The sequence below is a fragment of the Chiloscyllium plagiosum genome, chromosome 30 (assembly GCF_004010195.1).
Source record: "Chiloscyllium plagiosum isolate BGI_BamShark_2017 chromosome 30, ASM401019v2, whole genome shotgun sequence".
Classification (NCBI taxonomy): Eukaryota; Metazoa; Chordata; class Chondrichthyes; order Orectolobiformes; family Hemiscylliidae; genus Chiloscyllium; species Chiloscyllium plagiosum.
In genome coordinates this window covers 3,906,915-3,920,508 of record NC_057739.1, presented here as the reverse complement: position 1 = coordinate 3,920,508, position 13,594 = coordinate 3,906,915, and the positions used below count along the sequence as shown (strand labels likewise).

The 13,594-nt window shown below is 41.9% G+C and overlaps 1 protein-coding gene across 3 annotated transcripts in view; it reads right to left on the bottom strand.

Moving 5' to 3' along the window:
- Positions 1–2,490: 2,490 nt before the first annotated feature.
- Positions 2,491–13,594, bottom strand: part of LOC122564717 (lectin BRA-3-like) — a 122,940-nt gene continuing 111,836 nt past the window's right edge. For 2 of the 3 annotated variants that reach the window (XM_043719839.1, XM_043719841.1), the window contains one exon: positions 2,636–2,717. Coding sequence is in view for 1 of the 3 variants with exons in the window: in XM_043719840.1 (XP_043575775.1) it covers positions 2,665–2,717 (53 nt within the window). In the remaining 2 variants the exon portion in view is untranslated. Of the gene's footprint in view, positions 2,718–13,594 lie in introns of all 3 variants that reach the window. The other variant, XM_043719840.1, reaches the window with a different exon arrangement.

The following is a 13,594-nucleotide window of genomic DNA, read 5'->3' as shown; positions in this document are numbered from 1 at the left end:
CTCCTTTGATGTTTTTGGTTACACTTCAGCCCCATGTTTCTGATCTTTGGGCAACTGGTGAGGAGGGGGGAGGGCAGGTCAGAGGACCTCCTCGTGGATCTGCTCCTGGGCTTGGCCAGGCTGGCCATAAACAGATCCAAACAGCGGCCTGTGGAGGGGGTCGTTATGGCCGATTGCCTGCCCCTTTTCCGCAATTACATTCCGGCCCGAGTGTTTCTAGAGTAGGAGCACGCAGTGTCTACCAACACCCTCGAGGCTTTCAGGAAGAAGTGGATACTGTGGGGTTTGAAATGTTTTATTTCCCCTTCCGACACTGTTTTGGTTTATTCCCTGCCTTCCCTTTCACTTCTTTTTTTACCCGTCAGCATTGCCCTTTGTGGAGAAGGGCACTGGTTGTCCATGGCCACTTGGGTATTTCCTTTCTTCTTGGTGGTGAAATATAAATAAAGATTTATGTACTCGTTGCTCTTCACTGTGTCCTACACCCGCACACACATGACTGGGGTGCTGGGGAATGAATAAACATACTGCTGTTGAGATTTATTAAGAAAAAAATATAACCAGCAGATTGGAAAAAAAAAGAAATATATATACCAGGAGATTACAAAAAAAAAGAAAATATATAAAAACCAGGAGATTAGAATGTCCTCCACTGAGGACTGACTCCAAGCTGGCTGGTCACAGACAGTGTTACTGTGGGGAAAAGTCCTTTCAACTAAAGAAGAGAAAAAAAAAACCAACAGGAGCAAATTATTCATAAGCGATCCTAATATTGGGCAACCAAGTTTTGTACTTGTTACAAATTTTGGGTCACCTAAACTTTTTTCACATTTGACAACAATTTTCTGCCCTATATATAGCTCCAACATTTTATAACAAACACTATTTTAATACTGCCTAATACTTAATCACATGCTAGTCTAAGATGGAATATAACAATTCTTGCTGTCTTTAAGGCACAATAAGAAAATCAGGCACACACTTCTGGAAAGACAGTGGTATTTAGTAATGTTGACATTTAAGTACCTTAGTTGAAATTGAGTTATTCTTTGTCGCAATTGTATACATCACAATGTATATTAATGATGTTAAGACATGTATAACTTTTGTGCTGGAAGTGACTTAGGCCAAAATGTTTGGCTGCATTAGCCATGCCTGAAACAATTGCTAGTCCTTTTACAAATCAGCTTATTGGTCCAACAGCAGTTTGAAGCTCCATTGGAAAAATTAGAACATTACATTAAAGCCCCGAGTGTGGAAAAAAGCCATTCAGCCCAAAATGTCAGCAATGACCCTCTGAAGAGCATCCCACCCAGAGCCATCCCATCCCTGCATTACCCATGGCTAACACATGTAACCTACACATCCCTGAACACTACAGGTAATTTAGCATAGCCAGTCCACTGAACCTGCACAACTTTGGACTGTGGTGGGAAATCAGAGCACCCGGCAGAAACCCACACTAACACAGGGAGCACCTGCAAACCTCACACAGACAGTGACCTGAGAGTGGAATTGAACCCAGGTCCCAAGTGAGGCAGTGAGGCAGCAGTGCTAACCACTGAGCCACTCGTGCGGCTAGTACCTCAAACCTCACCAGTCAATATTTTGGGATTGTTCTAATTTCTTGGACCATGGGCTGGACTTTTGCTACCGAGACTAATAGCTGATGTCAGGATATTTCCCAACTTGGTACACCTGTTTTTGTTTAATGGACTTGATTACTCAGTGGTAGCAGGATAGAACCAGGCTGCTGGACAGTGCAAGTAGATCCTAGGTAGTTATGAGGCAGAGCCAATATAAAGCAGGCTGTTTAGGAGGCCTGCCTTAATTCTCTGGGATAACAACGGCAATTGTGGAACTGCTGAAGAAAAAGACATGCTTTGGTGGATAGATACTGGTTGTATCTGAACTGAAGCAGCAAGCGTCAAAACATTGCACCTCAATGCAAGCTGGACGAACAGCATCTCAACTTCTGCTTTGGTACTTTCTAGCCTTCAGGACTCAACACCAAATTTAACAATTTTAAAACATGATCACCTCTTTTTATGCCTATTACTTGTCCCCATAATCCCAGGTCCTTACACGTAATAGGTTGCTTTCAGCACATGCAACCTATTGTCAACTACCCATGGTCCTCATTATCAACCATCCAGTTTCTCTTCTTCCCTGGCTTGCTTGTCTGCCTCTTTTTTCTCTCTCTTTCGCTCTTCTCTGTGGTTTCCTATCAGCTCACTCCTTTTAACTCCATCCCCACCCCAATCAGTATAAATACCACATTTTCCTACCTGCTACTAGTTCTAAACAAGGGTCACTGAACTCAAAACATTAGTTCTGTTTTCCTTCCATAGACCTTGCCAGGCTGTTAAATTTCTCTCGCAATTTCTGTTTCTGTTTGTTTCTGTATTCTCATTTTGGTAAAAATGACTGTGACATTGTGAAGGCACGGTGACTGCTTTTTGCAATCACAGGTAACAAAAAATAGCCGACTTCTCTACTATAGGGGGTGAAGAATTGAAAGGTGTTTTTGAAAAGTTAGCAAAATAACTACACTACAGCAAAGAATGCACTAACAATCTATTTAATATACAAGAAAAATACAATTATTTAAATAATTATCTTCTGATGTACTAAGAAAGAAGCAAATAAGACAATTGACTAATATTACAGATGACTGAGGCAGCTAGCAACGAAATGTGACTTCAGTGATGTTGAACCTGTCAAATGAGAAATCAAAGCATTTATAAACAAAAGTTTTTTCTCTAGGCAATTACATCAAAAAGCACTTAAGGAAGTTAGAGCACCGTCAGAGCTGTTAGCTGACATGTTGGCTGCTCTGAGAAACAAAACAGCAGCAATGTGGTTGACTCTCAACCATGCTCTGAAGTGACCTAGACAGCCACTCAAAAGAAATGAAACCTGACTACTTGGCATTGATCTAGGCATCAGAAATGACAATGACAGAAACAGCTCTGTATATCCTGAAAATTCCACTTTATTAACATCTGCGAGCCAGTGCCAAAATTGGGAGAACTGTTTCACTACCAGTCAAGCAACAACCTGACACAGTCATAGTCAAAGAATCATATGTTGCAGATAATATCCCAGACACCATCATAACCATCCCTGGATCTATCCTGTCCCATTGGAAGGACAGAGCCAGTAGAGGTGACAATACAGTGGTGTTGCCCTGGGAGTCCTCAATATTGCCTACCGAACACATGAAGTCTCATGGCATTAGAAGTCTCATGGCAAGGAAACCTGCCGCTGCTTACCACTTGCATCGTCCCTCAGCTGATGAATCAGTACTCCTCCATGTTGAACAACATTTGTAGGAAGCTCTGAGAGTAGCAAGGACACACAATGAATTCTGGGTAGGGGATTTCAATGTCCACCACCAAGAATGGCTGAGTAGCAGAACTACTGATCGAGCTAGTTGGATCCTAAAAGGTATAATGTTCAAACACAGAGGCAGGCAGTGGAACGAGATCAGCCTCTGTATTCACAACATTGTAAAATTAAAACCTTCAAGAATCCTCAATGGTTCCTAGCCAGACTTCTGAATAACTAAATCCAGATTCTGTGAATAATCTATTCTAGACACTAGTTTGTATTTTAAATGAAAGACTTAGCAATTTATTAACAACAAATTAACTTTAGCAGAACAAAAATTAAACCAGAAATTAATCTAATTGGTCTATGCTATAAACCCAAGAACCTTTGTTTTCACTAAATAAAAATCGAACGAACTGCGGATGCTGAAAATCATAAACAAAAAGAGAAGTTGCTGGGAAAGCTCAGTAGGTCTGGCAGCATCTGTGAAGAGAAATCCGAGTTAACGTTTTGGATCCGGTGACCCAGTTCTGAGGACCTTTTCCAGTGACTTCTATTTTTGTTTCAATCTTTGTTTTTCTGTCCTAGTGACACAAAAGACGTATAGACAAACAAACATAGTTAAAGGATAAATAAAATAACTGAATTGGCCAGATTACTTAAGTGGTTTTCATGATGTATTGATCCACAGGAATAGATAATGGTTTCTTGGTTGATTTTCTGACCATGCCAAATCAGTGTCACCTTTACTGTTAACTCAGATAAACGCAGTATTACTTGTAACTTTCTATTTTCTGAACTTGCAAAAACTGATAAGAGAGGTTGGCAGGGAGCTTTCAAATCTTCATGCTGTGGCATCTACAGCCAAATGTTTCTCAGAGAAAACACAATCCAAAACCCAATTCAAACTCTGACTATACTGACAGGCGTACTATCCTGTCCACAAGGTTCCGGTTACCATTAAGATCTGTCATCTGCTGAAACATTGTCTTTCCAGATTGGCTGGAACCAAATCCCAGGTACTGACCTCATTACCAGCTAACTTCTGCTTTCTGTTTAAACATATTGCTCTTCCACTGTAACAAAGTGTCTGCAGACCTTTTGATCAGGAACCAATCTGCAAATAACTTCAGGTCTGGCCACATGAATAAATAAAAGCATGGTTGGTCTATATTCCTTTTAACTCAAGCTGTTCTCCATAGCCCAAAAGAATTCTTTAGCTCACAGCTACCAGTTCACAACTCCAACCCCAAATTGCTAAAAGAATGAAAAATCAGAAAGGCTTCCAAAATTAGCTACTAGCTGGATCTATTGCAGGTGTGAGGGAAACAAGCAGGAAAAACATGCTTGATCTCATCCTCAATAAAATGCTACAGAGGCATCTGTCCATGACAGTATAAAAGTGACCACCATACAGTCCTTTTTGAGATGACGTCCCACCTTCACATTGAGAACACCGCATGGTGTATCACATTACTAAGTGGAACAGACTTCAAACGGATCTATCAGTTCAAGACTGGGCATCCATGAAGCGCTGTGTGCCAAAAGCAGCAGAATCATACTGCAATACAATCTGAACCTCGTGGCCCAGCATATTCCCCAATCAACCAGGCAATATCAGGCATACCTAAAAATGTGGTGTCAACATGGTCAAGCTATCAAATAGGACCACTTCCATGCCAAACAGCATAAGTGATAGATAAGCTCAGTGATCCCACAATCAACAGATCAGGTCTAAGCTCTGCAGCCCACTGGAAGAGGAGGGTATACAAATACTTCCATTGTTTAGGATGAAAGAGTCCAGCACATCAATGCAAAAGATAAGGCTGAAGCATTTGCAACAATCTTCAGCCAGAACTGCCAAGTGAATAATCCATCTCAGCCTCCTCCAGGGGTCCCCAGCATCACAAATACCAGTCTTCAGCCAATATGATTCACTCCTCACGGTATCAAGAAATGTGTGGAGGCACTTGATACTGCAAAGGCTATCGGCTCGGACAACATTTCAGAACTTGCTACATCCATTCCAAGCTATTCCAGTACAGCTACAACACTGGCATCTATCTGGCAATGTGGAAAATTTCTCAGGTATGTCTGCTTCCAAAAAGCAGGACAAATTCAACTTAGTTAAATATTACCCCAACATTCTACCCTTGATAATTTGTAAAGTGTCACCAACAGTGCTATCTAGCAGCACCTGCTCAGCAATAACCTGCTTACTAATGCCCAGTTTGTGTTCCGCCAGGGCCACCCAGCTCCTGACGTCATTATAGCCTTGATTCAAATGTGGATGGAAGTGGTGAATTTCAGAGGTTAGCTGAAAGTGGCAGCCTTTGATATCAAGGTCACATTTGATCTAATATGGCATCAAAGAGCCTTAGCAAAACTGGAATCAATGGGAAATGGGGGAAACTATGTTGTTTAGAGTCTAACTGGCACATAGGAAAATGGTTGGGGATATTGGAGTCAGTCATCTCAGCTCCAGGCCATCTCCACAGGAATTCTTCAAAGATAGTGTCCTAGGCCCAACCATCTTCAGAAGCTTCATCAATGACCTTCCCTTCATCATAAGGTCAGAAATGGGAATGTTCACTAACGATTGCACAATGTTCAGCATCATTTGTGAATCCCTCAAATACTGAATCAGTCCATATTCAAATGTAGCAAGTTGAGGACAATATCCAGGCTTGGGCTGAAAAGTGGTAAGTAACACGTGCACCACACAAACGCCAGGCAATGACCATCTCCAATAACAGACCATTTAACTACTGGCCCTTGACATACAATTATGTTGCCATCACTATTAACATCACAATTATTAATATCACAACACCCTTGTGATTACTATTCACCAGAAACTCAACCGAACCTTGTTATTACCACTGTGCATTGCAAACCAGCCATTCAATCAACTGAGCTAAATCTACCCATGTAAATACAATGGCTGCAAGAGCAGGTATGCTGCAGTGAGTAACTTACCTCCTTGCTCTTCAAAGCCTTTCCATCATCTATAAGGCACGAGTCAGGAGTGTGGTGGAATACTTCCTACTTGCCTGGATGTGTGCAATTTCAATAACATGTAAGAAGCTTGAGACCATCCAAGACAAAGCAGCCCATTTGATTGACACCATATTCACAAGTATCCACTCCCTCCTCCACTGATGCTCAGTAGCAACAGTGAGTACTGTCTACAAGATGCACTGCAGAAATTCATCAAAGATCCTTAGACAGAACTTTCCAAACCCATGACCACTTCCATCTAGAAGGACAAGAGCAACAGATACATAGGAACACAACCACCTGCAAATTCCCTCTAAGCCACTCACCATCCTGACTTGGAAATATATTTCTGCTCCTTCATCGTTGCTGGGTCAAAGTCCTGGAATTTCCTCCCTATGGACATTCAGGTAAACCTACAGCATTTGTATTGCAGCAGTTCAAGACAGCAGCTCACCGCCGCCTTCTCAAGGTCTAGTAGAGATGGGCAATAAATGCTGGCCAGCCAGCAATGCCCACATCCCATTAGTGAATAAGAAACAACATAGAAATTAGGCACAGATCCTTCAAGCTTGCTCCACAATTCAACATTGTCATAGCTGATCCTCTACTTTGATGCCATATTCCCACTTTCTCCCAGGTCCTTGACACATTTAATATCTAAAACTTTATCTATCACTTCCTTGATTATATTCAGTGATCTACTTCCATAACCATCTGTGGTAGGAAATTCCACAAGTTTATTTCCCTTCCAATGAAGAAATGTTTCCTCATGTCAATTCCAAATGGCCCACCCCATATTCAGACACATTGGCTCCTGGTTCTAGGCTCCCACCCAGAGAAAACATCCTCCCTGCATGTAGTCTATCTAGCACTGTTAGAATTTTGTACATTTCAATCAGATCCTGTCTCATCCTTCTAAACATTAGTGAATACAGCCTACTATTCCAGGTACCATCTCTGGTATCAGCTTCATGAATCTCCAGTGCACACCCTCTTTAGCATATCCTTTCTTAGGTAGGGAGACAAAACTGCACACAATACTCCAGGTGTAGTCTCACCTGTGTAACTGCAGTAGGGCATCCCCACTTCTGAACTCCAATCCTCTTGTAATGAAGCCCAAGGGCATTGTATATCAACCTACAGCACATGGACTGCACCTTCCCAAGGGCAACTAGGGACAGGAAACAAAAGCCAGCAACATGTATATCCCACAAGTGAATTTAAAAAAAATTGCCTTCCTAATCGATTGATGCACCTGCCTATCTACTTTCATTGACTGGTGTACAAGGGCACAGAAATCCTTTTATGTTAACATATATCCCAAAATATCACTATATAAATAATACTTTCCATTTATATTTTTCACACTTATCACATTTATCTGCATTATACGGCATCTGCTGTGCATTTGCCCACAGATTCAACTTGTCTAAATTACTTTGAACTCCTTGCACCCTCTTCAAACCACACAATGGGAAATGTTGCATTCTGTTCCTTCATCCAGGTCAGTTATATACACTGTAAATAGCTAGGGCCCAAACACTGATCCTTGTCACTAATCATTTCTTGCCACTTGGAAAAGACTCATTTATTCCTTTCAGTAAGCTTTTAATTCATGTCAATATGTTACACCCAATCCCACTGCTTTAATTTTGCCCACTAACCTCTTGTGAGGGACCTTACCAAAAGCCTTCATCACAGGTAGACAAGGTGGTGAAGGAGGTGTTTGGCATGCTTGGCTACATTGGTGACAGCATTGAATACAGGAGTTGGGATGTCATGTTGCAACTGTACAATACATGATAAGGTCACATTTGGAGTACTGTGTACAATTCTGGTCGCCCTGCTATAGGAAGGATGTTATTAAACTGGAAAGGGTGCAAAAATGATTTACAAAGTGTTACCAAGACTGAAAGGTTTGAGTTACAGGAGAGACTTGGGTAGGCTGGGAAATGTTTTCCTTGAGTGTAGGAGGTTAAATGGTGACCTTACAGAGGTTTACAAGACCATGAGATGCATAGATAAGATGAATAATCAAGATCTTTTCCCCAGTGTAGGGGAGTCCAAAACTAAAGGGCATAGGTTTAAGATGAGAGGGAAAAGATTTAAAAGGAACCTGAGAGGCAACATTTTCACACAGAGAGTGATGCATATCTGGAAAGAACTGCCAGAGGAAGTGGTAGAGGCAGGTACAATTACAACATTAAAAGATATTTGGACAGGTTAATGGATAGGAAAGGTTTAGAGGGATATGGGCCAAACACAGATAAATGGAATCTCTGAAAAGGCTATGCCAATATCAACCTCCTTAGAATTGGGTGACCATTTAACTAGATATTTATCTTGATTGTTCTGATTTGGATGTTGCTAAGCAATTTAACTGTTCCAACTCAGATGTAAATGGACTCTCCAGGGTGTGCACTCTTCTAAGTATCAGCCTATGAGTTCTCTTACTCAACTTGTGTCTAGGGACTCTTTTGCTGTCCGCATACAGGCAATAACTACAATGGGACTATTTCAGTTTAGCATGGTCAGCATGGATGAGGCCCAAAGGGCCTGTTTCAATGCTGTGTCAAGGACCCTCCGTGTGCAAATAAAGAGTGACTTGGTGATAGGATAGCAGCCTCTGTGGAGTTATTTCAGTGGCAACAAGAGTGGGATTATTGATGTAACCATGTAAAATTAGTTACTCGCTGAACCTCAACTGGCTTTATCATTAGAAAATGTGGCTAGTGGAACACATGAATTGCAGGGTAATCTAATGGAAATGGACACCCTCACCAGTCTGACAGGGCTTGGAGAACACCACTTAAGTGCAGGCAATTGCATAGCCTCACTCAGGACATATCTTAACAGAGGGCCTCTTCATCAGCCCACAGCAAAACCCCAAAACAAAGTCAAGTCTCGGCCAAACTGTTCAAGCTTTCTTCAGGACCTGAGCCAGCAAGCCATTGTAGTTATTGCCTGTATGCGGACAGCAAAAGAGTCCCTAGACATAAGTTTAAGTAAGAAAACTCATAGGCTGATATTTAGAAGAGTACACACCCTGGAGAGTCCACTTACATCTGAGTTGGAAGTTAAATTGCTTAGCAACATCCAAATCAGAACAATCAAGATAAATATCTAGTTAAATAGTCACTATCAGGAGGTTGACATTGGCATAGCCTTTTCAGAAATCGCAGAAACAATCTTAACAAAATTCGCTCTGAACTCCAACTCTAAAGTTTGGTTAGACTGAGATCCTACACCAGGGAACCTTTACAAATTAAGGGTACAACTGCAGTGCCAATCTCTAATGAGAAGCAGCTGGTTCCAATACTACTGATTATAGTAAAAGGCTTGGGTCCAAGTTAGTGAGGTGAAATTACATGAGAAAGATACATCTAGATTAGCTCAACATTTTTGATTAGAAAATGGCTGCCTGAGTGAAGTCCTCTCGGACTGAAATACTGGCAAGTTTTTCAGGAAGATCTAGGGACTATCAAAGAAGCCATGGCCACCTTGTAGGTTGACCAGGAAGCAATTCCACATGTCTGCAAGGTCCAGCCAGTGACATTTTCCTTACAGGCAAACATAGAAGCAAAAATCAGAAGACTGGAAGGTGAAGGAATCACCAAACCAGTCCAGTTTGTGGAATGGGCAGCACTGGTCATAACAATTGTGAAGCCAATGGGTCAGTTCACCTTTGTGGGGTTTTTAAACAATGATAAACCACATTTTGCAATTGGATAAATACTCAATCCCTTGTATATGCAAAGTTGGTATGGAGGGACTGTCCTTCAAGAAGCTGAACATGAGCCATGCATAGTTGCAATTGTGGTTAGGTGAGGACTCCCAGAAGTTTGCTACAATTAATTCCCCTAAGTCCTGGCAAAACTGAAACAGCTGGTGTTGGGGGATACAAAAAGGCCATCACAAACAGAACTGAAACTTTCTTAGATCTGCAGAGACCAGATCACAGTAAAGGATTGCATATTATTAAGGAAAGCATGAATGATTGTCCCAAGCAAATGTCACCATCAGATATTGGCTGAACTCCACGAGGGTCACGCAGGAGTTTTGAAATGAAGATGTTGGTGAGAAGTTATATCTGGTGGCCAGGATTGGATGCAGACAAAGTTGTGCTGGTGGTGCAGTGTCCAGAGACCCAACAAGGACAAACATTACCGCCAGCCGCTCCCCTCGCATTGATGGGACAGGCAGGGTAAACCCTGGACTCGGTTACACGTCAATTATGTTAGTCTTTTCATGGCTCAATGTTCTTGGTCATTGTGGACACCCACTCAAAGTGGCTGGGTGTGCATAGAGTTCACTTGTCAAACACAAGGGATGAAAATAGAAAAACTGTGCATCTTTTCAATACACAGACTCCCAGAAGTCATAGATAAAAAGTCTTCGTTTACCAATTTGAGTATTTCTTAAAGTCAAATGGTATTCATCATATAAGTACAGCTCCATACCACCCATCATCCAATAGTTTGGCAGAAAAAGCAGTCCAAACTTCGAAAGCAGGCTTAAAGAAACAGCCTACAGCTTCATTAGATATCAAACTGTCCTGGTTCCTATTTGATTATAGGACTATCCCTCATATAAGTATGGGAATAGCTCCAGCAGAGTTGCTACTGGGGAGAAAATTCCATACAAGGTTAAATCTGATCTTCCTGGACCTGGAGGGGATGGTGAAATGGCAGCAGGGTCACCAATGACTCCACTGGGCAAGAAAGACAGTTTATTTCAGGTGACGAAGTTTGATGTAGGAAGAATGGGAATGACCCTGCATGATTCAGAGGCATGGTCAATGTGAGGTCTATCCCAGTGACATATACAGTTTGGATATGTGCAACAGTCCTGAACAAGCATGTGGACCATATGAAAGCTGCAAACTCGCAAAAGATGCAGGAGGAAAACATGCCGGGATCCTCACCTGCCTTTCTGACAGTTCTCACTCTCCATTAAGCAGTCGAGATACCTCGGATTCTCAAAGCCTTTGCCGGTTGAAGAAGAGAATGAATCTCTTCTGAGATGCTCTGGGCACAAGCGGGCGAGCTATTGTGCATTACACACCCCCATATCAGAGGCAGATTTGGAGGAACCTGACCCAGTGCCAAACTGCCCCTGGAAGAGCTACAAAAAAAGAACTGGCCTATGTCCTCAGACTCAGAGGGGGAGGGATGTAGTGTTTCTAACGAGGTCAGCCAGAATATGAGTTCCCTGATTGGTACTGTTAATATGGTCCAATCAGGGAGCACTGGCTGACAAATATAAACAGGGATGTTACCGCAGTTAGACAGTAGTGTGGGGGTAAAAAATGTTTTTAAAAAACAAGAGTGTCAGACATTGTGTTCATTCTGAGAGCTGGCTCTGAGGGAGCTGGATCAGAGTCAAGGACTCTCCTTTTGATTATTAAAAAAGAAAAAAAGAGTGTCAGAGGTTCTGAAAAAAAAAGAGTGAAAAAAGAGATAAACAGGGGTGTTCGAGGTTTGGGAGTGTCAGACATTCTGTTCATTCTGAGAGCTGGCTCTGAGGGAGCTGGATCAGAGTCAAGGACTCTCCTCTTGATTGTTAAAAAAGAAAAAAAGAGTGTCAGAGGTTCTGAAAAAAAAGAGTGAAAAAAGAGATAAACAGGGGTGTTCGAGGTTTGGTTCACCTGGAGAGCTGGCTCTGAGGGAGGGCTGGCTCTGAGTGTTAGGTCTGCAACTGTTCATGATATATATAAATGATTTGGAAAAGGAGACGAAGTGTAACATATCCAAATTTGCTGATTACACTAAATTGAGTGGAAAGGCAAACTGCAGAGGATGTGGTGGGTCTGCCCGGAAATTAGGTAAGTGAGTAGGCAAGGAACTGGTAGATGGAATACGTTGTTGGTAAATGTGAGGTTACCCATTTTCGATATAAAAAATAATAGGTCAGCATATTATTTAAATGGTGAAAGCTTGCAGCATGCTGTTGTGCAGATGGACTTAAGAATGCTCGTAAATGAACCACTAAAAGTTGATTTGCAGGTGCAACAGGTAATCAGGATGCAAACAGAATACTGGCTTTCATTGGTAGAGGGATTGAATTTAAGAGCAGGGAGGTTCTGCTGCAATTGTACAGGGTGTTGGTGAGGCTGCATCTGGAGTATTGTGTGCAGTTGTTTCTCCTTACTTGAGGAAGGATATATTGGCTTTGGAAGAAGTGCACAGAAGGTTCACCAGGTTGATTCCGGAGATGAGGGGGTTACCCTATGAGGAGAGTTTGAGCCACCTGGGACTGTACTCACTAGAATTTAGAAGAATGAGAGGGGATGTTATGGAAATATAATATTATGAAAGGGATAGATAAGATAGAAGCAGGCAAGTTGTTTCTACTGATGGGTGAGACTAGGACTAGAGGACACGGCCGCAAGATTAGCAGGAGTAGACTTAAGACAGGGATGAGGAAGAACTGCTTTTCCCAGACAGTAGCGAATCTATGGAATTCTTTGCCCAAGGAAGCGGTAGAGGCAGCTTCATTTAATATATTCAAGGCATAGTTGGGTGGGTTTTTGCATGGTAGGAGAATTTAGGGTTATGGGGATAATGCAGGTAGGAGGAGCTGAGAGAATGGATAGATGAATCATGATCTTAATGAATGGCGGAGCAGGCTCGACGGTGAAATGGCCTACTCCTGCTTCTAATAAAATGAAACAATAAATCAGTATTAAGGACTCTCCACGTGTAAATAAAGGGCGACAGGATATTGGCATCTGTGGAGGTATTTCACATGCCTCCTAAATTTGCATCCAAATTGTTTATATAATTGACAAACAGTGGACCCAGCTCCAATCCCAGCAGAACACTGCTGGTCAAGGGCCTCCAGTCCAAAAACCAACCCTGCACTACCACTGAGTGTCTGATCTGGGGCCCAGCCCCTATTCTGCTGCTGACATGTGATGTAAAGCGACATGTGTACCATATCTAAAACACAAGAGAATATAAACAATGCAGAGGGTAATGACCTGAATGTAATTTTGTGCTCTCTTTGAGACGCAGCTACTAGCCACATATACCAGTGGCCATTGGTTTATCTTATATCCATGATATAGAAGCATATGGCAGGATCTTGGAAGATAGACAATAAATCTCAGGATTATCCCATTCTCTATAATACAAACAATTTCTCCTACAACAGTGACAAACCATTGAAAGTTGTCAGGATTTTTGAAATGTTAATGACATTTGTGATGAACCTACCTCATAGGTTTCATCTATATAATCAACAAAGAATTCAAGAGCCA